General features: G+C 43.3%; 1 protein-coding gene across 1 annotated transcript in view; it reads right to left on the reverse strand.

Moving 5' to 3' along the window:
- ERC2 (ELKS/RAB6-interacting/CAST family member 2) overlaps positions 1 to 24450 on the reverse strand; it is a 705044-nt gene that overhangs the window by 179105 nt on the left and 501489 nt on the right. The window contains exon 14 of the mRNA XM_084832475.1: positions 5578 to 5738. Coding sequence (XP_084688601.1) covers positions 5578 to 5738 — 161 coding nt within the window. The remainder of the gene's footprint in view (positions 1 to 5577; positions 5739 to 24450) is intronic.

The following is a 24450-nucleotide window of genomic DNA, read 5'->3' on the forward strand; positions in this document are numbered from 1 at the left end:
AGAAGAAGTGTAACCCCGTTAATTCTCCTGGACTTCTCAGCAGCTTTCCATACTATTGACCAGGGTATCCTTCTGGATAGGTTGTCTGACCTGGATGTGGGTGGCGCAGATCACTCCATTGACTTTAAAAGAACTGGGGAAAAGGATTCCCTGCCAAAAAAATGCCTGGAGGGCCATCCACCGCCAAGGACCCTAATGCCTCACGCATCCTTAGTGGAGGGGGGGATCCCCCCCAGCCATCCCCCCCACTCCGTTTTTCCGAAGGGCACCCTTTTCCCCACCTTCGTTACAGTTGATCTAGCAATCTCTTTCCCTACCGTTATCAAAGAGATAAGGGAAAGTGTGGCAATTGCAGGTGCACTCAGGTCTTGGCAAGTGCCAGTGTGCCTGCAAGCACCAGATTGCTGGCCCCTGTCCTAATGGATCAAGCTCAAAGCTTGGTGGTACTTGTAGTTCATCTTTGCCATTCGAGCCAGAAGCATCCTCTGTGGCATGAGGTGCCTTTCACCGGCTCAGGCTGGTATGCCAGCTACAACCCTATTTTGATAGACATAACCTGGCTTTAGTGATCCTCCCATTTAGATGGTTTCAATGTGCTGTATGTAGGGCTGCCTTTGAAGACAATCCTAAACCTTCAGTTACTACAGAACATGGTGGCTAAGCTACTTACTGGAACAGGGCATTATGACCACATTATGCCAGTATTATATCATCTTCAATGGCTCCCAGCTCATTTCTGGGCCCAATTCAAAGTGCTACTATTAACCTATAAAGGCCCTCATGGCTTGGGGCCGCAGCAGTCGAAGGAATTGCCTCTTGCTGTATATTCCTACTGGAGCCCTGAGACTGTCATCAAAGACCTGGTCCAAGTGACTTTACATACTGAGGTACAGCAGGAGGCTGACTTGAGCCTTTTCAGTGCGTATTTATTTATTTATTTATTCATTCATTCATTCATTTCATTTCTATACCGCCCAATAGCCAAAGCTCTCTGGGCGGTTCACAAAATTAAAACCAAAAAGCTCAGGATAAAACAATATAAAATGTAAAAGCATTAAAACCACAGTATTAGCTTCCCAATATTAGCCCCACAGTATTAGCTCCCCTCCCACCCACTGCCACCCATCCAGTTATCCCTAGAGAGGCCCAGCTGGTGCCTACTTACTTTGTTATCTCTTTGGCATCAAGCAAAGACCCTTTTATTCTCTCAGGCCTTTTAATCCTCTATATATTTCTGCTGCTAGGTTATGTTTTTAAAAATCCTTATGATATTTTTTAGCTCTTGTTGTTGTGATGCCTGTTATTTTAGCTTCTACCACTTTTAACTGATAGTTTTGTTTGCTCCTTCTGATTTGGGGTGTAGGGGTTTTATTTGTGTTTTTATTGCATTTTTCTCTGAGAGCTATTTGCTATAAGGTGACTAATAAATCTTAAAAGTAAACAAACAAGGACCCTTGCTCCCCCTCCCCTTTGACAGGTCTTCAAACAGATCGTAAGGCAGGATAGGTATACCATCATAATGTGTTGCATTTCCTCCATTCCCTCTCTTTTCTTTTCTTTTCTTTTTTCTTCTGTCTGTCTGTCTTTCTAGCTTCTACTACTTCCCTCTCTAGTACACTGGGCTTCTCTATTTGTAAAGAATAGTACAAGAGACTTGAGTTATCTACCTATTTGTTTTCCCAAATGTAGTAACATAGGTTGCCCTTATCTAGAGATCCCAGTCTAAGCCCTGAAACGCAGTTTTGATCTTTGTTTCTGTCAATGGCTACTAGTCCTGATGGCCATATGCTACCTCTAGTATCACTATACCTATGTACACCAGTTGCTGGGGAACATGACCGGGAGGGTGCTGTTGCACTCATGTCCTACTTGTGGGTTTCCCATAAGCGGCTGGTTGGCCACTGTGTGAACAGCATGCTAGACTAGATGGACCCTTGGTCTGATCCAGCAGGGCTCTTCTTCTGTTCTTATGTGGATTCGCTCCACTGGCCACACAAATGCCGCTACAGGGGGAAACCCATCCAGAGCACACACCATGCTCTCTTCCACCACACATACACCTTCTGACAAGTGATCAGGTCTAAATAAATTTGGGGGGTAGGGAGAGGTGAACAAAACAAATATCTATATTCATTAATGAAAAAGCTAGTGATGATGAGAATAATGGAACTGATACTGTTATTGATGAAATTACATTTGCTTGTACATAGAAACCACTCCCCAATATCACAGATATTGAAAAAGAGGGGTCACAGGTGGAACACTCCTATAATGACTTCCTAGTAGGAACCATATAAACATTTAAGCGCCATGAGAGGTGCTTTTCTGTGGGTCTAGACCACAGAGCCAGTATAACACAGGCCAATAACCACATGGTGGGGCCCAATCTTTTCAATCTTTTCCAAGTCTTTTCCACAGAATTGGATCCCCCCTTCTAGTGAATTGTTGATTCTCTGAGGAAAAATACATGTTATTGGCCTCTTCAGTATGGTTGCAGACCTTTTAGATGTTATACAGTGCTTTCCACTGACCAATATTGAACCACTAATGTGGCTTTCCAAAGCTTAGAAGGGCATGCCCCCAAATTTCCCTAGAATGTCATGGTATTATACTTATTAAATTCTAATTTCTGATTCAAAGAATCATGCTTTACATGACTTCAACATTTTCAGTTGACTTCATGCAATACTTGTGCAATACCCCACCGTGAGATTCTGTTTTATTTTGCATAGGAAAAAAAAGTAAAACACATTTAAGGCAATTAAGCAGAAATGATAGATTGAAACACACATCATGCTGTTCACTGACAAGTGAGCAAAATTGCCATTACTGTCACTGTGAGTTATTGAGAAAATAAAAGAAAGTGTACGATAACAAACCTTTCCCAGTAGACATTGTTTAGCAGTATCAAATAATAAACTCTAGGGGAAATAAAAGAACATTGAAAACACACACCTGTGAATAACATGAATGTTTTGCTCTATACTTCAATACAATAGAAAATTTGTCCTTCCCTTTCAGATTATGGTACCAATTAGAACACAAGAAGTGGGATTCTCCCTCTACCAAACTTTTTTTTATCCGCTGCTGCTGTATATTTTCCTAGCAAATGTTCCTCCTTCCAAACATATATGCTAAAGTGACAGCTAGTCATTGCTGAATTAAGTTGCCACCCTCTTTAATTTAAACTTCTTAAAATAATTCCGTACTTTTAACAAGGATTCATAATGACAATTGAAGGAGTTGTCTAAAAACAGACAACTGACTATACACCATAAATTAAGATGGATCTTGGTAATATAAGCCAGAGAGGGTTAGCAGACAAAACGTTAACATAATATAAGCATAGGAAATCATCATGAAAGCCCTTAGGTATACAATTCATGCATAGCTGACTATAAGCCAAAAGTCACAAAATATATCCTGTCTGCACTATTTAAATAATAAAATAGTAAGTATCTAAAATTCCTTATCTACACTAATTAAATTAATAAATTACATGAAAATTTAAAACATAGGCAAGCACTACTATATACCAACATTATAATGGCCCATTAGTGTCACAGAATAATATCTGAATTTCACCATTTAGTGATAAAATACTATGCTGTCATTACAAATATCATTTTCTTTTGTTATGGGCTTCTTATATCATATCAAACTTAGTATCAACATTGTATCCTATTAAATTTATATGTAGCGCTAGCATTAGATCGTGAGTTCTTGTGGATTTTAGTTAAAATCATGTAGCCACGTATATTTTCATATGCAGAATATTGCCTTCTTAATTTTCTGTGTATTCCTTACTATAGATGTGCCCACACTGGGCTCTTTCTTATGGAGGCTGTCCAGTTCAAAGATTATGTTGCAGATTTAATGTACTATAATTATGTATACTTATCGTTATGGTGGGGAGGAAGTTCAATTTAATTATATACTTCTGTTCTTTTTTTGGTTTCTTAAGAACAAGCATAGTGATAGCATAGAATGTTCATAGCTTTTCATCAATTCTGCTTTGTAATCTTGGCAACATCTGTCTAAAACTGACCTTACCTTCCATCTCATTACACCCTCCTATGAAAAATACACTATTAAAAAGCATGAATAATAAGTGACCTTATCATCCTTGCCCTGTCACACAGATTAAAACAGTTTTGGCATTCCTCAGGAACATGATATTCCTCCAGACATAATACACTAAGGTCATGTTTGTCAGCTACCAAAAATCCTCTTTGACAAACCCCACATCTTTTACAACCTGGTCTTTCTGGCACAGTAGTTTATTTCTTTGGTACTAATATACAACACAATCTCTTTTTTTACCCTAGTGATTTACGATCACCTAAAAGGAAATATAATGGCTGTCTGGCTTGATTTCTCTCAGAAATGCAAGAACTGTTTCTGAATTAAAAAAACAAATAAATGATATCAGTTCTATCTTCTACCTAAATTAAAATGTTTCATAAGATAGAATTTTGAAAGCCTAATGGACAAAAACAAATTTATATTAGTTATTTAATGACAGAAAGACTACAGGACACCAGAGCTAGCCATAGCCACTCGTCTGAGATACTATTATCAGGAAACTGCCCCTCTCCATAGGTTACTATCAAGGATTCTGCAACCAAGTGCTGAGCTTGCAAGGTGACACTTCCATTTGTGACTGTGTTTCTGACAGAGAAATGTAAATACATGCAATTACTTATATAAAACTAGTGTGGAACTCAGATACCTAGATGTTTTGGATGGATAAGATTCAAACCCTGGGGATTCTGTATTTCTGAATTATGATTAGCATTTATCATTAGTGCTAAGACTGAGCCAAATACACCACCACCACTTTCACAAGACCATTCATTCCCACAATGGGGTGGGGGGGAGAATCTGTAACTTTTTTGGGGGGGCTGGGCAAATTCAAAGTATATTTGTATCGAGGCTGGGTTACCTTTAAAGAAAATGGGGGCAAGGTTTTGTTTTTTGTTTTTTACCCAGCCCCCACCCGACCCCCAATCTTTGCCACTGCTACAAGCGGCAACTTAGCTGCCCTCAGCAGCCCCATGGTGGTCCCTTTGAAATTTGGGATGAAATGCCCCATGGGAATAATGCTATATCATGACATTTTGTTGTAGTGTGTTCTCATGGAGCATTCTGACCCAAATTACACAAGGAACTTCACCAGGCTGCAGAGGGCAGCAAAGCCTTGTTTGTGATTTTTTTTTTAATTGGCCACCTTGTCATTATAAAGCCCACTTCCCACCTGATCGTTGTTCAAATTCACTTGCCCCCCAGTATTAATCCAATCATGGGGGGGGGGGGAATTTCCCCACATCCCTGAAAGCAATGCAAAAGTCGGGGCTGAATATTTTAGCCCAGTGCTAATTATTACACATCCCAATTCAGTAAATCCACTAACACAAAGCACCCTTTGGTTACAAAAGAAATTGAGTATGAAAATTCAGTACATGAAACAGAGTATATACATAGTTAAGCAGACAATAATGCACAGAAATATAAAATAAAAGGAGAACCCAGATTCCCTTGAACCCTATCAAAATCAAAAGCTGTAAATGTACTTACTTCATTTCCAGTATCTCTTCTAACTGTTTTCTCCGTTCTATCCTTAAATTGGCCAGATGTGCTTCTTTCTCACCCAGAGACTGCTGTGTTGAGGCAAGTCGTGCTTTGGTGGAATCCAGTTCTTGTCTAGTCTTATCCAGTGCATTCCTTAGTTCTTCTAACTAAAAGACATAGATGGATTAAGCGGTCATAATAGTAATCTGTAATGAACAGTTAATTCTAGCCTGGATTCCCTTACCCTTGCAATATATCCACTGACTTCAGGGGAACATCATTAGGTAATTCTGAAAATTTTATGTGTGCCACATTGGGTTCCAGGTTTAATGGTGAAATTACATTTTAGAGAGATCAATATTCCATTTAGTTGAAACACAAATGATACGACCTGCTGTTACAGACCTATGGTGATGGTTCACATGTGAAGTGTTTTGCCTTAATTTCAGGAGCCTCAAAATATGCCAGCATGGGGCATTTATGCTGATGTTACACCATGGTTATGGTAGCATAACCATGACACTGACGTTACACTGCTGGAGTAAGAGCCAAAAAGGGACTGAGACTTCGATGTGACACAGGAGGAGGAGATCTTCAGAATCCTCTGCTTGTTTACAGTTTGGTTTCACCCCACTGATGGTACAATGTTATACTGGCAAAGGAGGCGGTGCACATTAAGATGCTCCCACTGAGGTCAATGCAGAGCCCAAAGTGGCTGTTCCTCACCTCCTTCTACCCTGTTCACATAGTCACAACTGAACATAAGATTCTCTTGTCCTCTGCTGTGGCTTTGTGGTCAGGGATTTGTTCTGTGTATTGGGAGTGTGGATTTTAGCCCTGCGTCCGCCATCTTTTTTTGCACCTGAAGTCACTGTTGCTAGTCAGGCAACCAACAATAAAGTGTTACAGTGTGGTGGTAAACTGAATGTTTGCCTGTGATGGGACTCAAGCAGCCATCTCCTGCTTCTTTTTATCAGTGCTCTTTCCTAAGGAGCTACCAGGCAAATCCTGCTGCTGCCCCCTGTGAATTGCCAAAAGCATTCCTTTACATAGGCAGTAATACGATTGCATAGTTTGGCAAGTTCTGATGTGTGTTGTACAGGAGTAATATTCCCCCAGTGGGACCTGAATCTTTCTTTGGGGTTCCCTTTCTATGCATGCTTCCTGACAGCAGAGCTATAGAGACAGCTGTGTATTATAATACAAATGTCAGTCCATCTTGCACTGAATTGCTGTGTGCGCTGACACGTCAAAAGGCTTGTGGTTTGCAGGCTGTGTGTGCTTTGCATTACAAAGAGAATTTAACACAGCCTTTCCCAACCTGGTGCCTTCCAGATGTTTTGGACTTCAACTTCCATCAGTGCCAGCCAGCATGACCAGTGGTCAAGAATCCTGGGTCTTGTAGTCCAAAACATCTGTAGGGCTCCAGGTTGGGGAAAGTTGCTCCAACATTTCTCTGCAGGAAGCGCTGAAGAATGTGGCTATGCATACCTGTTGCTGGATTGCACCATGGTAGTCTGCACTGGGGAAGGAGGCTGTGGTGGTGACTTTGTGGCTGCCAGGCTGCTTTTTGAAGTGTGCTAGTTGGGCAATATCATGGGGTTGTTTTACCACCACTGTGCATTGATTAGTGTCTTCTTTCATGCATGGCTAAGGCAACGTGGGCAGCAGAGTTCCCAGGGATACTCAAGGTGTGTCTGCTAGTGTTGTTATATCTTCCTTAAAGAAGTATCATTTTTCCTTCCACTTTTCTGCTTGAAATCCATAATATCTCAACTATATTAACCCAATGTAACTGTGAGCTAGCAGCCACTGGCGCAGCATGACCATAGGACTGCTCCCCGGTAGTACAGGAATCTGTTCATAGCAAATACGTACAGTACAAACAGAGTTTAATATAACATATCCTATAACTTATACACATATTGCATACAACTTCATTTCTGTCATTCTAAAATTATACACTTTGAAACATTGCTGGTGTTGGAGACTTCTTTTTTGCTCATTGTTTCCTCTCATTAATTTCCTTTAATTAATTACACAGGCTTCCTAAATTCTGCTTTAAATTTACAGATTACCGATACCCAGCTCTGATCTATCAATACTAATTTGGTAACATCCTACAGGTAACATCCTACTTTATCAGATACGCCTGATGAAGTAGCCTCTTATAAACAAAAGCTAGCATCAGTAACTTTCCTGTACACTTCAGTTCTCTATTTCTCTGATATTAAGGACCCCGCTCCCTGTCCTATCTATTTTCCCTCCCAGTGCATCTCCACATGGGGGACTTACTTTGAAATTGAAAATAGGAAGAGTGATTAGTCATTGTACCTAGCTTTCAAAGTTATGTCAATTTCAACCTTCAAGGTAATCCTGTTACTTTACAGGATAGTTTGCCTGGAAGAGAATTCTCTTTGATGGAAAACAATTAGGCTTGTGATTTTTTTTTTTTAAGTCTCTTTAGATAAACCATGCAAGTACAGCAGAGCGACTCTTTCGCTGGTGTTAAAGTACAGCGCTGTCAGGCTGGCATCTCTGGTTAATGTCAATAGCACTACGCATAAAAGGTGACCAAAGTGTGTACAAATGTTGATCTTTGGAGAAGGCATGCCTAGAATCATACACACATCTACTATTTCATTCACTAGGTCAACCACACGTAGAGAGGGCAAACTGGGAGTTTTCTTGACAAAAGTAGATTCCTAGCACACATGGTAACTTCTCCACTCCCTTTAATTGTGATATGTTGAAGTTAGGGATGCTCGTCCCATTAGTTTTTGTGAGGCAGCAGAAAGAGATTATAGGTGTTACAAGGCTCATTACAAAACTAAAACTCTTTTTGTTCTTGATATTGCACAGTTTACACTTTTAGACTTATTAAAATGCACTTGCATAATGATGTGTTCAGATTTAGTGAACCTTACATGAAATGTATGAACTTGAGCACACTCCGGGAGAGAGTGGAAGACAGGAAGGCCTGGTGTGCTATGGTCCATGGGGTCACGAAGAGTCGGACACGACTTAACAACTGAACAACAACAACAACATGAAATGTAAAGAAACATGAGATTTAATTACTGGTTTTCTTCAGAATTAAAAATGGAATTATAGCAATAAAGAAAATACAATCCAATTTAGAAATGTTATTTACAAAGTAACTTGATTTGGCTAAAGAAGATCCAGTTTGGTATCAAGGATTTTTTTTTATATTAGAGCACATTTGGTATGAAATTCTTTAGTTTGCTTTGATGTGACAGTTGTAGCAAAAATTATATTAAGGATATCTAAAGCAAGTCCTATTATTCATTAATTATTATTTCATTGGACTTGATCTACAGTTGTACCAGTTCTATAGATGAATGATAAATACAAGAAATGCTTCAATTTATTTGTGCATACAACATGGCAAAGCAAAGAAGGTATTATCTTAATGTATGGATTCCATGAAAACTCTGTGGATTCCATAAAAACTCTGTGTAAACTATACTGAATACTTGTGTTGCATTTTAAAGAAATCTTCTAAACTAACAGAGCAATCCTATACATGTCTACTCAGAAGTAAGTCCCAATGAATTAAATGGTGTTTACTCCCAGATAATATATATAGGATTGCAGCCTAAAATAAAAAAATATAGAACAGCATTAGGGTCTGACCTGTTACTTCAGAATACTAGAAAGAGATATCCATATCCTGCAGCTCATTCCCAAATCTGCTACTAAAAATGTTAAGGGTTACATGTTAAGGGTTTCAACCCCTCTAGGGGGTTGAAAAGACTGCATAATTAATTTGGACTTACGAATTCTAATTCCCTTCCCTAGATTTCCCACAGTACATTAAAAGTCACCCTTTGAAGGTGTTTGCTCAGGTCTGTCAGAATTGTGATTAGTTTTTAGGATTGGCGGGGGGGGGGGAGGAGAGAGACAAACATGAAGTGAATTCTATACATGTACAGACTCTCATTTTCCATTCCAAATACAGTTGGATGAGTACCAAGCTGCTCGCTCTGAAAATCAATTGCACCCCTGAAATGTTACTGGTGTGTGCTTGGAAACACTCAAGGGGATACTTCAAATGTTTGGCTGTAATGCTTGAAGGGCACAATGGGTGGCCTTCCTGCCCATCTCCCTTCCCATCCCCCATGGCAGAGGGAAACCCCACATTTGGTGAAGGAGCGTTGGAACAAGATGGGAGAAGCCCATTTGGCCTCTCAGTCACTGGAAAAGATGCTCCATGTAACTTTTCCCAGTCACTGGAAAAGATGTTCCATGTGACTTTTAGGGACAATGGGACAATGTTTAGCCCCATCATCCCTGATGAGAAAAGATGTTCAGAGTGTTATTTCTCATCAGAGAGAAGGGCCATTGGATCTTTCCCACTACAGATGCTACTCTGTCCTCTTTCCCTGTGAAAAAGTTTTTTCCCCCTGAGGAGAGGAAGAGGAGTAACAAACACCGGAGACTTTTTTCCTGCTGAGTGCTGAGAAAGAGAGCCTTTTTCAGTTATCAGCAGGGAGAAACGCTTGTCTCTAATCAGGTGCTGATTGAAGAAAAGAGCTTTTTTCGTGCTGGTAGAGGGGCAGAAACTGAGAAAGAAGCTGGCAGGCTTGATGGGCAACTTCCATGAGCCTTATCCGGCCCAAGGGCCTGAGCCTCCCCATGTCTGTTCTAGCAAGAAAAGTGATTTTATTGCCTTTCCCTTGTACTATCAGAGGGGCTAATATTCTGGGGGCATGAAAGGCACTCTATAAACAATGCTTGAAGCCTTTAGAAACACCAGCGGGGTTCACACCACTGCTGAATCTGAGAGCACCGGAGTGCAAGACCTCCAGTCAGGGCAAAAGAAGCAAACAAACACCTCCTACTCATGGCAATGGAGGCCTACCTTTTATTTACAGAGAGGATTATGAAACTACAGAAACCAGTGGATCCTAGGCCAGGCCTAGAAGCTGTGATTCCAACGTGGATTCTGATGCAAGTGAAACTGCCCCATCCCAAAGGATGTTCATAATTTAATGGTAATTTATCACTCAAATTCCATGTCAGTTGAAGTTCCAATGTATTTTTCCAGTGACCTCTTTAGCAACAAGACTTCCATTACTGAATCCATGATTGGAATGTATCTTAAAATGTGTCAAACAACAATTTATAACATGGACATACGATACACGTGCTATAAACCTATTATTTAGATTTATAGCATTTATAGCACATGGGAGGGTGTTAAATATTTCCACATGTTTAATTTGGAATTAAAATATGTTGGAATTTGGAAGACTTTAGAAGAAAGTTGGGGTGAAGACTATGAATATTTCTCAGCGTATAGTCCAAGTGCACATGCACAGCCAATCAGGTCTGACTATGTGATGACATCACTGAGGGCAAACAAAGACCCAAAGATATTGCCCCCTACTCTGAATGGGAGAAATAAGCAACTGGGTGAATGTTCCCTGTCTTGCCATGTGGTGGTGGTGGTTTCATCCCCTGCCATCACTGTGCAGCAAGACTTTCACCACAATACAGCTTTAGTTACATATAGCTATTGTGTATGATCGCTTAAGGCAGAATGTGGATTGGGATGCACATTTCGAGAAATCTGAAGTGTAACCCCTTGAAACTATTGTAGCATTACAACTGAATGCTCATCCAGCTGCAGATGTTATCCATCTACGCTATTTCAATGGAATATACATTCTGATGTACATCCAAATACAATGCCTTATCCACATTCTGCCCCAACTAGAGCCCGTTTCAGGCATTTCACATGCAACTAAGACTAAACCCTAGGTGTGCGCTAGCAACGTCCCACTCCATCATTGCTTTTATCACCCTCTGCTTGTGGAGGGCAACTTTCTGAAGAGGAGAGCCTCCTGTATCCGTGGTAGGAATGGCGGAAAATTCCGCCACCGACTCCAGTGAGGCCAGATTCTAAAGAATCCGGCCCCCTGGAGTCCGTGGCGGAATGGAAGACTTACCTCTGTCTCCCTATGGAATCCTCTTCAGCTGGATCCTCCAGCTCCAGATTGCCAGGGATACAGCCGCCATGCCACCATTTACAGCTGCATTTACCTTAAACTAAGGCCTTTATGGCCGCAAATGGCGTCCCAGATGCCATTTGCAGCCGCAGTCAGTAGTCCCCTTCAGCCAGCGATACGGCATGGCGGCTCTATCGCTGGAACTTCGGAGCTGGCCAGCGGCTCCACAGAATCGCCACGGAGCGGAGCCAGCCAAAGAGGATTCTGAGGGGAGGAATGGATCACCTCCCCCCCTGCAGACCCCCCCTGGACTGGCAGGTAGGGGATTCATACATCCCTAATCCGTGGAAACTCTCCACGCAATCCAGAACACTGATTTGCTAGCATCCTGGATCACATGGAGAGCCTCCATGGATACAGGAGACGCTCCTCTCAGAAGGTAGACCTCCATGAGTAGAGGGTGATGAAATTGATGATGGAGAGGGCAGGGCTAATATGCTCCCTCTCCTCACAAGCTTAGGTTCATCATGTTTGAAATGCCCGAAGAATAGGGCTTAGTAGTCACCTACATGAGTCTGAATTGGGATGAGGGAGCATCGGCCTAGTTGCAATGGAGACATGTTTCCTCTTCCCCCAACATTTGCAAATAGTGTTTCATTATTTTGCAGCAGGTGCAAAAAATCACCAGAAGGGAATGCAATTCAGGAGGTAATGTTGTGGGACACCCCCGCCCCCCGTGCCAATTTCATCCAATTTCAAAGTGAATAAAAATCAAAGAGTTGGATTTGTTAAACATTTCAGTTATATTACTTGTCTTTAAAAATAACCTGTTTTAAATTATATTTGAATGCAAATGTAGATATATTTACATCTACATTTGGTCTCTTGAAACTGATTCCATGGCACTCTACCAAATATATTGAGTTAGCCTGTTTTATCTATGTAAAAGAATGAACCAGAGGCAAAACTGTGATTCTCAAGGTCAAGTATTTTGGTAAATCATGCTAATTTCTGGGCTTCTCTACCACCGGACTGACAGCAGTTGGTCATCTAACAAAATAAAGCCAGGGCAGCAGATGGAATAGGTTTCTCTAGCACTAGAGTAATTCCCCTCAGTCATTCACATTCCAGAAGTTTTTATTCCCTGAACATAGAAAAGTGGTTTTCAGAAATGTACAGAGATGCAAGATGTGTGTCCTGAACAAAGATGCTTACTTTTGGAGAATTCCAAGCACTTAGCCTTCAAGTAAATGATATTGCTTATTATCCCTCTAATTTCTCCTCTAATAAGATATACATTCTGTTGTGAAAAAGCATGTGAGCTGCCTGATCAGAGATATATCAAAGACTATGTGCTAGTCACTCTCCCTCCTCACCAGCTCTGCGCTCTCTGCTCTCAGCACCTGCTCAGTCTCCAGCAGCAGCAGATGCCTGCTTGCCTGCCCGCCTCATAAATGTGTGTTTGTATGTGGGGTATGTGGGGATTGTCATGAACATCTACTTGTAAGCAAGTCCTGCACTGCACTTCGTTGAACACGTGAGGGAGGGGGAGCGAGCCTCCGCTCATTGGCTGCCCCGCACCTATGCAATTGCTAACGTTCATTTCTACTTCTGGCAGGACTCACCCACCCCACCCCAACTAGTGCGGCTTCAGTTCCTGTATACACTTCAAAAGCAGAGCAATACAGCACTGCATACACCATGGAAAGAGTAGGGATGGTGGAGAATTCTGCCACGGATTGCAGTGAGGCCGAATGCACTCACATTCGGCCCCCCGAAATCCGTGGTGGAACGGCCTGCCGTTCCCCCCCCCCGTGCGGATTCCCCCCGGGACCTGGGGCAGATGTTCCAGACAGCGGCAGCTCTGGCAGCGGCTCCAGCAGCGGCTCCGGTGGTGGCTGGTCTTTTGACTGGCTGCCGCGGCTGCCATTTCAATCCTAATCTTTGCCGTGATAGGCTATGTAAGTATTTACGTAGCCTGTCATGGCAAGCCAATCGAAAAAGAAAAAAAAGTATACGCAAATGACGGCGGCTACGGCGGCCGCCATTTGCGTTCCCTATTTTTCGCCGTTTTAGTCTACGTAAATATTTACATAGGCTATTAGGCGAAAAAAAGGGGAACGCAAATAGCATAGTGGGCGCCATTTGCGTTCCCCTCTTTTTCACCATAATAGCCTACGTAAATATTTACGTAGACTAAAACAGCGAAAAATAGGGAACGCAAATGGCGGCCGCCGTAGCCGCCGCCATTTGTGTACGCCGTTGTTTTTTTATTGGCTTGCTGTGATAGGCTACGTAAATACTTACGTAGCCTATCATGGCAGCCTGGCTGGAAGCAAATGGCGGCCGCTACAGCGGCCGCCATTTGTGTCTGCACCAGCCAGTTCGCGGGCGGGCAGGATTCCGGGGGGGAGGACCGGATCACCTCCCCCCCTGTTGAGGATTCCGGGGGGGGAGGGACGGAGCGCCCACCCCACCGTGAACAGAATCCGCAAAAAGGTAAGTGACTTTCGTACATCCCTAGGAAAGAGCTAATTCGATTCTGTGAAAATGCAGAGCTTGCCCAAATTGCTTCACAAAGTGATTCCATTTAGATGGCCCCTAGAGCAGAAGTCCCCTTCATGGATCACTGCCTTGTTGTGGCGAACAGACTTGCGTAACTCAGTGAAGCCATAAGCTATGCCGTGCAGGGCCACCCAAGACGGACAGGTCATGGCGGAGAGTTCTGACAAAATGTGGTCCACTGGAGAAGGAAATGGCAATACACTCCAGGATTCTTGCCAAGAAAACCCCAAGGAACCTATCACAAGGCTAAAAGAAATGACGCCAGAAGATGAGACCCTCAGGTCGGAAGGTGTCCAATATACTACTGGGGAAGAGCACAGGGAATTTCCAAGTAATGCCAGAAAGAGTGAAGTGGCTGGGCCAAAGCCGAAAGGACACTCAGCTGTGGATGTGTCTGGTGGTGAAAAGAAAATCCGATGCTGTAAAGAACAGGAACCTGGAATGTAAGATCAATGAATCAAGGTAAGCTGGAGGTGGTCAAACATGAGCTGGCAAGATTGAACATCAACATCTTGGGAATCAGCAAACTAAAATGGACAAGCATGGGTTAATTTAATTCAGGTGACCATCATATCTACTACTGTGGACAAGAATCCCTTAGAAGAAATGGAGCAGCACTCATAGTCAACAAAAGGGTGGGAAAAGCAGTACTGGGGTACAATCTCAAAAACGATAGAATGATTTCAGTACGAATCCAAGGCAAACCATTCAACATCACAGTAATTCAAGTCTATGCCCCAACCACTGAGGCCGAAGAAGTTGAGGTTGATCGGTTCTATGAAGACCTACAACATCTTCTAGAACTAACACCAAAAAAAGATGTCCTTTTCATCATAGGGGATGCTAAAGTGGGAAGTCAAGAAATAACTGGGATAACAGGCAGGCATGGCCTTGGTGTACAAAATGAAGCAGGACAAAGGCTAATAGAGTTTTGTCAAGAGAACACACTGATCATAGCAAACACTCTTTTCCAACAGCACAAGAGGTGACTCTATACATGGACATCACCAGATGGTCAATATCGAAATCAGATTGATTATGTCCTTTGCAGCCAAAGATGGAGAAGCTCTATACAGTCAGTCAAAACAAGACCTGGAGCTGACTGTGGCTCAGATCATGAGCTTCTTGTTGCAAAATTTCGGCTTACATTGAAGAACGTAGGGGAAACCACTAAACCATTCAGGTATGACCTCAATCATATCCCTTATGAATATACAGTGGAGGTGAGGAATAGATTTCAGGGATTAGACCTGATAGACAGAGTGCCTGAGGAACTATGGACGGAGGTCCGTAACATTGTTCAGGAGGCAGCAACTCAATCCATCCCAAAGAAAAAGAAATGCAAGAAATCAAAGTGAGGAGGCTTTACAAGTAGCTGAGGAAAGAAGGGAAGCAAAAAGCAAGGGAGAAAGGGGAAGATATATCCAACTGAATGCAGAGTTCCAGAGAATAGCAAGGAGAGACAAGAAGGCCTTCTTAAATGAACAATGAAAAGAAATCGAGGAAAACAATAGAATGTGAAAGACTAGAGATCTTTTTAAGAAAATCGGAGATCTCAAGGGAACGTTTTGTGCAAAGACGGGCATGATAAAGGACAAAGAAGGCAGGGACCTAACAGAAGCAGATGAGATTAAGAAGAGGTGGAAAGAATACACAGAAGAACTATACAGGAAAGATCTTAATGTCCCTAACAGCCATGATAGTGCAGTCATGGAACTTGAGCCAGACATCCTACAGAGTGAAGTCAAGTGGGCCTTAGGAAGCATTACTAACAACAAAGCTAGCAGAGGGGACAGTATTCCAGCTGAGCTATTTAAAATCCTAAAAGATGATGCTGTTAAAGTGCTGCACTCAATATGCCAACACATTTGGAACACTCAACAGTGGCCACTAGACTGGAAAAGGTCAGTTTACATTCCAATTTCAAAGAAGGGCAATGCCAAAGAGTGTTCAAACTACCGTACAATTGCGCTCAATTCACATGCCAGCAAGGTGATGCTCAAAATCCTACAAGCTAGGCTTCAGCAGTATGTGAACCAAGAACTACCGGAAGTACAAGCTGGGTTTCGAAGAGGCAGAAGAACTAGAGATCAAATCGCCAACATTCATGATCCAGCTGGATCATGGAGAAAGCAAGAGAATTCCAGAAAAACGTCTATTTCTGCTTCATTGACTACGCTAAAGCCTTTGATTGTGTGGATCACAACAAACTGTGGCAAATTTTTAAAGAGATGGGAGTACCAGACCACCATACCTGTCTCCTGAGAAACCTGTACCAATGAATATGGACTTGAGCACACTCCGGGAGAGAGTGGAGGACCGGAAGGCCTGGCGTGCTATGGTCCATGGGGTCACGAAGAGTCGGACACGACTGAACAACAACAAAATGCCTTTTCTCTCATTGCCATAAGTTCCACTAGAATTGTCTTCAAAGTAAATCTTTCAGACAGTCTTCAATAATTCATAAAGTATTGTTCATGTGGATACGAAGGGCAGAAAACAGAGGTATTTCTGGCTTTCTATTTTCAAGGTTTTTCTTACACATGATTAGGGCTATTCCAGATTACTGAAGAAGCTTTCAAAACAAATTGAGCAGACCAAGACACAGAAATGAATCCCAATTCAAAATGAAAACTAGAATATCTATGAGTGATACACTGAAATAAAAAAAGTTCCCCACTTGGTTGGGGTTGGGGGGTTCTACTTTGCCATATTCTGCTATTTTCCATATAAGCAAACCTTTGGTAGAAGAGAGTCAATTGCTTCAAGGACAACATGCCCCAGTAACTGTGCACTTTCTTTACCAATTCATGATGATTACAACGCCAAATATTATACCAAATATGTGGATTAGAGGACCAAACAGGAATGATGGGTATCTAGTAAGTAGATTCTTACTATGCTGTCTAGGTTGGCCATCGCTTTCCTCCCAAGGAGCAAGCGTCTTTTAATTTCATGGCTACAGTCACCGTCTGCAGTGATCTTGGAGCCCAAGAAAATAAAATCTGTCACAGCTTCCATTTCTTCCCCTTCTATATGCCAGGAAGTGATGGGGCCAGATGCCATGATCTTAGTTTTTTTAATGTTTTATTATTAAATTTATTAATCGCCCATCTGACTGGTCACCCAGCCACTCTGGGCGATGTACAATATACAATAAAACAGTTTAAAACAATAAAATTCTACAATAAAAACATTTTCTAAAATACCCTAACCCACCCCAAATGCCTGCCTGAACAATCACGTTTTTAATGCACGACGGAAGCTCATTAAAGAGGGGGCATGACGGAGTTCCCTAGGGAGGGAGTTCCACAGAGTGGGGGCCACCACAGAAAAGGCCCTCTCCCTCGTCCCCACCAGTCTAGCTGTCCTGGCTGATGGGACAGAGAGAAGGCCATCCGAGGCTGATATTGTTAAGCGGCCTGTCTGGTGCTGCTGGAGGCGCTCCTTAAGATAGGCTGGGCCGGAACCATATACGGTTTTAAAGGTCAAAACCAACCCCTTGAATTTGGCCCGGAAAACAACTGGTAACCAGTGCAACTCCTTCAGCACTGGAGTGATGTGATCTCGCCGGCGGCTGCCTTTAATCAGGCGAGCTGCCGCGTTCTGTACCAGCTGCAGTTTCCGAACCGTCTTCAGGGATAACCCCACGTAGAGCGCATTACAGTAGTCTAAATGAGAGGAGACCAGGGCATGTACTACCGATGGGAGCAGATGGTCGGGAAGGAAGGGGCGCCGCCGCTGTATCAGATGGAATTGATACAGCGCTGTCCGGCTCACAGCTGACACCTGAGCCTCCATGGACAGCTGGGAGTCCAAAATGACCCCCAGGCTGCGGACCTGGTCTTTCAAGGGTACCCGTACCCCATTCAACACCAGGTCAACATCCCCTAGCCTCCTCTTGTCTCCCACCAAAAGTACCTCGGTCTTGTCAGGGTTCAGCTTCAGCTTATTCCTCTCCATCCAGCCACTCACCGTCTCCAGACATTTGGACAGGGATTCTACGGCCAACCTTGGTGAAGATTTGAATGAGAGGTAGAGCTGCGTGTCATCCGCATATTGATGACACTGCACCCCAAACCTCCTGATGATAGCCCCCAGCGGCTTCACATAGATGTTAAATAGCATCCGGGAGAGGATGGAACCCTGTGGCACCCCACAAGTAAGTGACCACAGGTCCGAAACCTCCTCTCCCAGTGTTACCCTCTGGTACCTGCCGGAGAGGAAGGACCGGAACCACCGCAATACGGTGTCTCCAATGCCCAACCCCTCCAGGCAGTCCAGGAGGATGTTGAGTTTCAAACCAGCTTTTGCACTCTCCTCTTTCACCCTCAACAAGAGGCTCTTGAGATCCTCTTCGCTTTCTGCCATTAGGGTGGTATCGTCTGCATATCTGAGGTTGTTGATCATTCTCCAGGCAATCTTAATTCCGACCTGGGATTCATCCAACCTGGCGTTTCTCATGATGTACTCTGCATATCAGTTAAATAAGCAGGGTGACAATATGCAGCCTTGTCGTACTCCTTTCCCAATTTTGAACCAATCGGTTGTTCCATGTCTGGTTCTTACTGTTGCTTCTTGACCCTCGTACAGGTTTCTCAGGAGACAGGTAAGGTGGTCTGGTACTCCCATCACTTTAAGAATTTGCCACAGTTTGTTGTGATCCACACAATCAAAGGCTTTAGCGTAGTCAATGAAGCAGAAATAGACGTTTTTCTGGAATTCTCTTGCTTTCTCCATGATTTCTTACAAGCTTAGGAGCTTTAAAAAAAATTAAGACTACTATGTGATGTGTCTTGGTTATTTTTAAATAACTGAGATCGGATATCATTATTTTGAGTTCTAATGTAAAATTTTATCCAACCAACCTCTTGCTATCTCTTTTATCCAAACTGGAATGTTTGGACATGACCATCACATGTGCAATTGGTCAGTCCACATCTCCAGTCCACCAATCCACATCTTCAACATTGATATATATTAGTTATATAAATCCTATTCATTTTTTTCTGTGTTAAACACCAATAATACATTAATTTGTAAAGGATTTCCTTCAGATTGGCACATCAAGCTTTACATACTTCTGAAAAAGCTGATTTCCTCTCATTCTCACACTCAAGACGTTCTCCCAGAGTTCCTTAAAGTCCTCCCCTTTGTTTAGATATTCATAAATAATTGATAACTTGTTTATAATCATTCCTTAAGGTTTGCAGTTGCTATTTGTAATTTTTCAAAACCTGTACAGCACTCCCTTACTAATCTCATTACTTACATAACTCCTTAGTTGCATGAACTAGAATGTGGTTGCTCTAATTAAAAAATAATATCTAAGTCATCCCAATAATACATTGTCCCCTTTTCAAAATGCCACAAAATTTTACCATTTCATATTTCACTCAAATGGAATCTTCATAAAAAAAATAAATTGTTAATGTATATAATGCTGGACTTAAATATTTTCTGAATTTGTCCCAGACTTGCATTCTAGGTAACAGAGCAATCATAGGGGGGTAGGGGTGGGAGTGAAGTAGCAAATGGCCGTGGTGGAAACTGGGAGGTGTTTTTTTGCCACAGAGTTGTCCAGCGATTCTTTCTTCTTCTCTTCTTCTTTTATCAATTCCCTCCTTTGGTTTCATTGGGGAGGGTATTACTTATGCCAGCACCAGGCTGGCATAGGTAATGGCCCCAATCCTCCTCTCTGGGGAACAGAGGGGGCTTTCAGGGCCTACTGAGAGCAGAAACACCACTCGTGGTAGATCTATGCCTGGGGAGCTCTCTGTGGACATACCAGAGACCACACATGCCCCCCTGCTGAAGCACTCTCCTCTGGTGGAGGGGAACTTCCACCCCATCCTAACCCAATCCAGCCACCAAATATGGGGGTTAGAATTGCTCTCTAAATCAATCCTTTGAGACAAATTAACAAGTGGAATTCAAATACTATCTTGCTCTAAGAGATACCACAGATCCCATGGGTATGAGAGGCATAATACAATCCTTTTATGAGCATTTTAAAACTCATAGCTGGATAATATTTCTCCAAATTAGGACAAGAAGTGATGTAAGGGAAAAACTGGAGGCTAAAATTTCAGGGTCCCTAGTATTGGATATCTAGGCACACTTACTTTGAACAGTCTCAGCTTGGCCCTGATGTTGTAGGTGAGGTTCCTTTGGGGACTGAAATAGAGTGTTCACATTCACTCAGATTTACTTAAATTCTACAAAGAAGGACTAAAACAAAGACATAAACTAAATGCATTTATTAAAGAAAGAAAAAGTTTAACAAACACATAAACCTTCGGCCAAGTAAAGCAAAGATCTACTCACACATCCTGCAGCTGTATGCTTATCACTTATACCTGTACTTTACTAGCAAAAGGATCCTCCTTTTCTGGCAAAGATTTGGAACTTTCTTTACAATACAGGACCCCCTGTGCAAGCCCTGTAACCAGGAGAAAGACACCCCTGTCCCACTATGCATGGACTTAAATATTCTTCCGAACTTGATGACCTCCTCATTACATATTCTAAAATTTTTACATCTATTGGTCCATGTCACATTATAGGTCATCCTATTCCCAGAAAATCCAGCCTTTTGTCCCCAAAATCACCTCTCCTTGATGTAAGATATTTACTCCTTTCTGAGACTTAGCTCTCCTTTTATGTGGTTAACCTTTTTTATTCCCTGTATTTCCAGACAGGAGAATCCCAAACCACAATGTGTTCTTTTCTATGACCCCTTACCTTCTACCTAGTTTCCTTATAAGGAAGAGATAGTTGATAACCTTCCAACTGTTCTTACTGATTTATATATGGCATCTAGCAAGCTTCTAATACAATGGATCTTGCTCCCCTACTTGCCCCGTTACCCATTAGCATTAACTCCCCCCCCCATAATCACCATCTCTTACCTCTTAAACTATAAACTTCCCATACCCCATATTGTACCTAAATGTAAATTGCAAGGCTCAAGACAATCCTTACATTGGCACCATGTTGGAGGAAGAGGGAAGTGTTTTCACTGATACCTTTTCCCCTTTAGCCTCCTGAAAAGCTGATCCAGAGGGTTGTGGGAACCTCTGGAACAGTGTGGGAGATGGTGCAGGGGAATGCAGTAGGAAGAGGGAATCAGTGAAATCACCTCCCCACCTTTCTCCAGTGGGAGCCTCTGCTGAATCTCAGTCCCAGTGATGAACAGAAGGAGCACTTCCATTCACAGAAGGGACACTCTGGGGGATAAGAACATAAGAACGTAAGAGTCATGCTGGACCAGACCAAGGGTCTATCTAGTCCAGCATTCTGTTCACTCTGTGGCCAACCAGCTGCTTGTGAGAAACCAACAAGAGCTCAATAGCACCTTCCCGTCATGTTCCTCAGCAACTTGTATACAGATACGACCCTGTGTTTTAAGAGAGATCTCTCTTATTTCCTACATGCACCTGTTGTTGGCATTATCTGTGCCAGATAATTTCTTTCCCCTAACATGCGTCTTATTTTATTTTTTCCTTCTTCCATTATTTTTAAATATAACCTTTCTCCTAACACATTCTTTTCTTATCTTACCTTCTAGACTTCCTGTTTCTTCTTGCCTTTATTTTTTGGTTTGCTTACAAGCAGTGCTGCAACATTAAGAGAGCAATCCTATGCTCACAATGGAGCATTCTGAGATTGGGGCACTCCGTTCCTTCCTATGCCCTGCTGACAAGAGCCAGGCAGGGCAGGAGGAGGACAGAGGTGATTTTGCTTCCTGTTCCATCTCCTCAAAAAAATAGTCAGTGGTGGGAGGGGAAGAGTGACAGAGAGGCCACAAGATCCTCCAAATTTTGGCCTCTCCTCTTCCTGCCTACCATAATAACTCCTTTTTGACCTCTATGAGGTCATCCAAGGTCACTCTTGTGAACTTGGAAAGCAACCACCACAGTTCTTTCATCAGTGGCTATGAAGGGAAGGCTTTTAACTCGGATTCAAAGGGATTTGATGGGGTGGGTTAGGGTATTTTAGAAAATGTATTTATTGTAGAATTTTATTGTTTTAAACTGTTTTTATTGTATGTTGTACATCGCCCAGAGTGGCTGGGTGACCAGCCAAATGGGCGATTAATAAATTTAATAATAAATAAATAAAATAAATTTGAACCCTGTTTCCCGCCTCCCAGCTGAGCTGAGCAGAGCAAGCTGGTCCAGCAACTACAGAAGGGAGCAAGCTCCCAGAGAGCAAGCGACCAGAGCGAGCGAACAAGGGGAGCAAACAGGAGTTGGCCAGGGGAGTTGCAGTGGGAGACAAAGGAGACGGAGGCTAAGAGGTAAGTGGGCTGCAGGAAGCCCAGGGGGCTGCCCTTTATCCTTCTGAGTGGCTGTGAGCTCACCACGTGCTCCTGAGAGTTCCAACTGAATTGGGGGGGGGGGTGGCATGAGTACTCCCAGCAGCTGAGTGGGCGGGAAGCTTCAGTCTGTTTCCCGCCTCCCAGCTAAGCTAAACAGAGCAGAGCAAGCTGCTCCAGCTGGTCCAGGGACTACAAAAGTGAGCAAGCTCCCAGAGAGTGAGCGACCAGAGCGAGCACACATGGGGAGCAAACAGGAGTTGGCCAGCGGAGTTTGGCAGGGGAGGTCAACGGGAAGGCCCCAACATTTTTTTTAACAACTTTTTTTTTACTTTATTTGTCTTGTAACACACACTTCCACACCAGTGGGACTCTGCTTTTAACCTCTACTGAGTAGAGGAGGAGGCACAGGCTAGTCTAGAACAATCACAAAGCTAGACACAAAAAGGGAAAAGAGGCTATGGAAGGACAAGACTCTCCAGTGGTGGTGACCTGCAAGGTGTGTGCAATGTTTGTTTCCTTGCCTGAGAACAACATGGCCTACACCTGCAACAAGTGCAAGTTGATCACGCTGCTGGAAGAAAAAGTAAGTGGACTGGATCAGCGACTGTCGACCCTCCGGGGAATAAGGGAACATGAAGAGTTCTTGGACAGAATGGGGGAACTATAGCAGCAAAGGGAAGACCAGAAGCTTGAAGAGCTACAGCAAGCTTAGGCAGAAGTGGGAAATGCTGAGGTGAGGAAAAATGGAGTAGAGGATACTCCTTGGAAAAGGTTGACAGTTAGGAGAAGAAGAACTAGACGCCACTCTGCACCAGAGGAAGCCTTGGAGCTGTGGAACTGATTCCAGGTACTTGAAGATGAAACCCTGAGTGCTCATTGGAAGGACAGATAATGGAGCTGAAGCTGAAATATTTTGGCCACCTAATGCGAAGAGAAAACTCTCTGGAAAAGACCCTGATGCTGGGAAAGACTGAAGGCAAAAGGAGAAGGGGACGACAGAGGATGAGATGGCTAGATAGCATCACCGATGCAATGAATATGAACTTGAGCACACTCCAGGAGAGAGCGCAGGACAGGAGGGCCTGGTGTGATATGGTTCATGGGGTCACGAAGAGTCGGACACGACTGAACGACTGAACAACAACAACTTGAAGATGAGACTGGAGGACAGCCTGCAGAGGACAAATCACAGGGGACCCCGCATGAGAGTGAGCAAGAGGCTGAAGGCCAGTCAAGCAGAGGCGATGAAACCCAGGTCTACAACAAGAAGAAGAGAAGAGTAGTAGTAGTGGGAGACTCCTTGCTGCGTGGGATCGAAACCCAAGTATGTCGCGAAACCCCGTGGACTCGCCAGGTATGTTGTCTCCTGGGAGGATGGATTAGAGACATGACTGAAAGGTTGCCTGCACTCATAAAGCCCACTGACAGGTATCCCTTTCTTCTCATCTGTGTGGGAAGAAACAATACCGCCAAGCGGAGCTATGAAGAAATCACGTCAGACTTTGAAGCTTTGGGAAGGAAACTCAAGAACTTTGGGGCCCAGATATTTTTCTCATCCATCCTTCCAGTAGTTAGAAGAGGGATAGAAAGGGAACAAAAAATACTCCAGGTGAATGACTGGCTATGAAGGTGGTGCCAGTGAGAGTAGGGATGTCAGAGAATTCCGCGACGGATCTCGGTGAGGCCGAATGCCAGTGCATTCGGCCACCCGAAATCCTTCGTGGAACGAAGCCCGCGGCCCCCAACCCACGAAAGGCATGCAGGACGAAGTCCCCGCTGCCCCCAACCCACAAAGGCACGCGAAACGGAGCACTTACCTGCTCCTGTCCATGCTGCTTTGCGAATGGCGGCCATCCTGCGGCCACCATTTGCTTCGTCCTCTTCATAGCCGGGATAGGGTATGTAAATACGTAGCCTATCACGGCTAACTCAGGGATGCCATTTGCGTCCCTGTGGAGGCCGTGATAGGCTACGTAAGTATTTACGTAGCCTATCACGGTGGGGGGGGGAACCCCA

The sequence above is a fragment of the Heloderma suspectum genome, chromosome 2 (genome assembly GCF_057233095.1).
Source record: "Heloderma suspectum isolate Gila_16-S chromosome 2, 16-S_ref, whole genome shotgun sequence".
Taxonomy (NCBI): Eukaryota; Metazoa; Chordata; class Lepidosauria; order Squamata; family Helodermatidae; genus Heloderma; species Heloderma suspectum.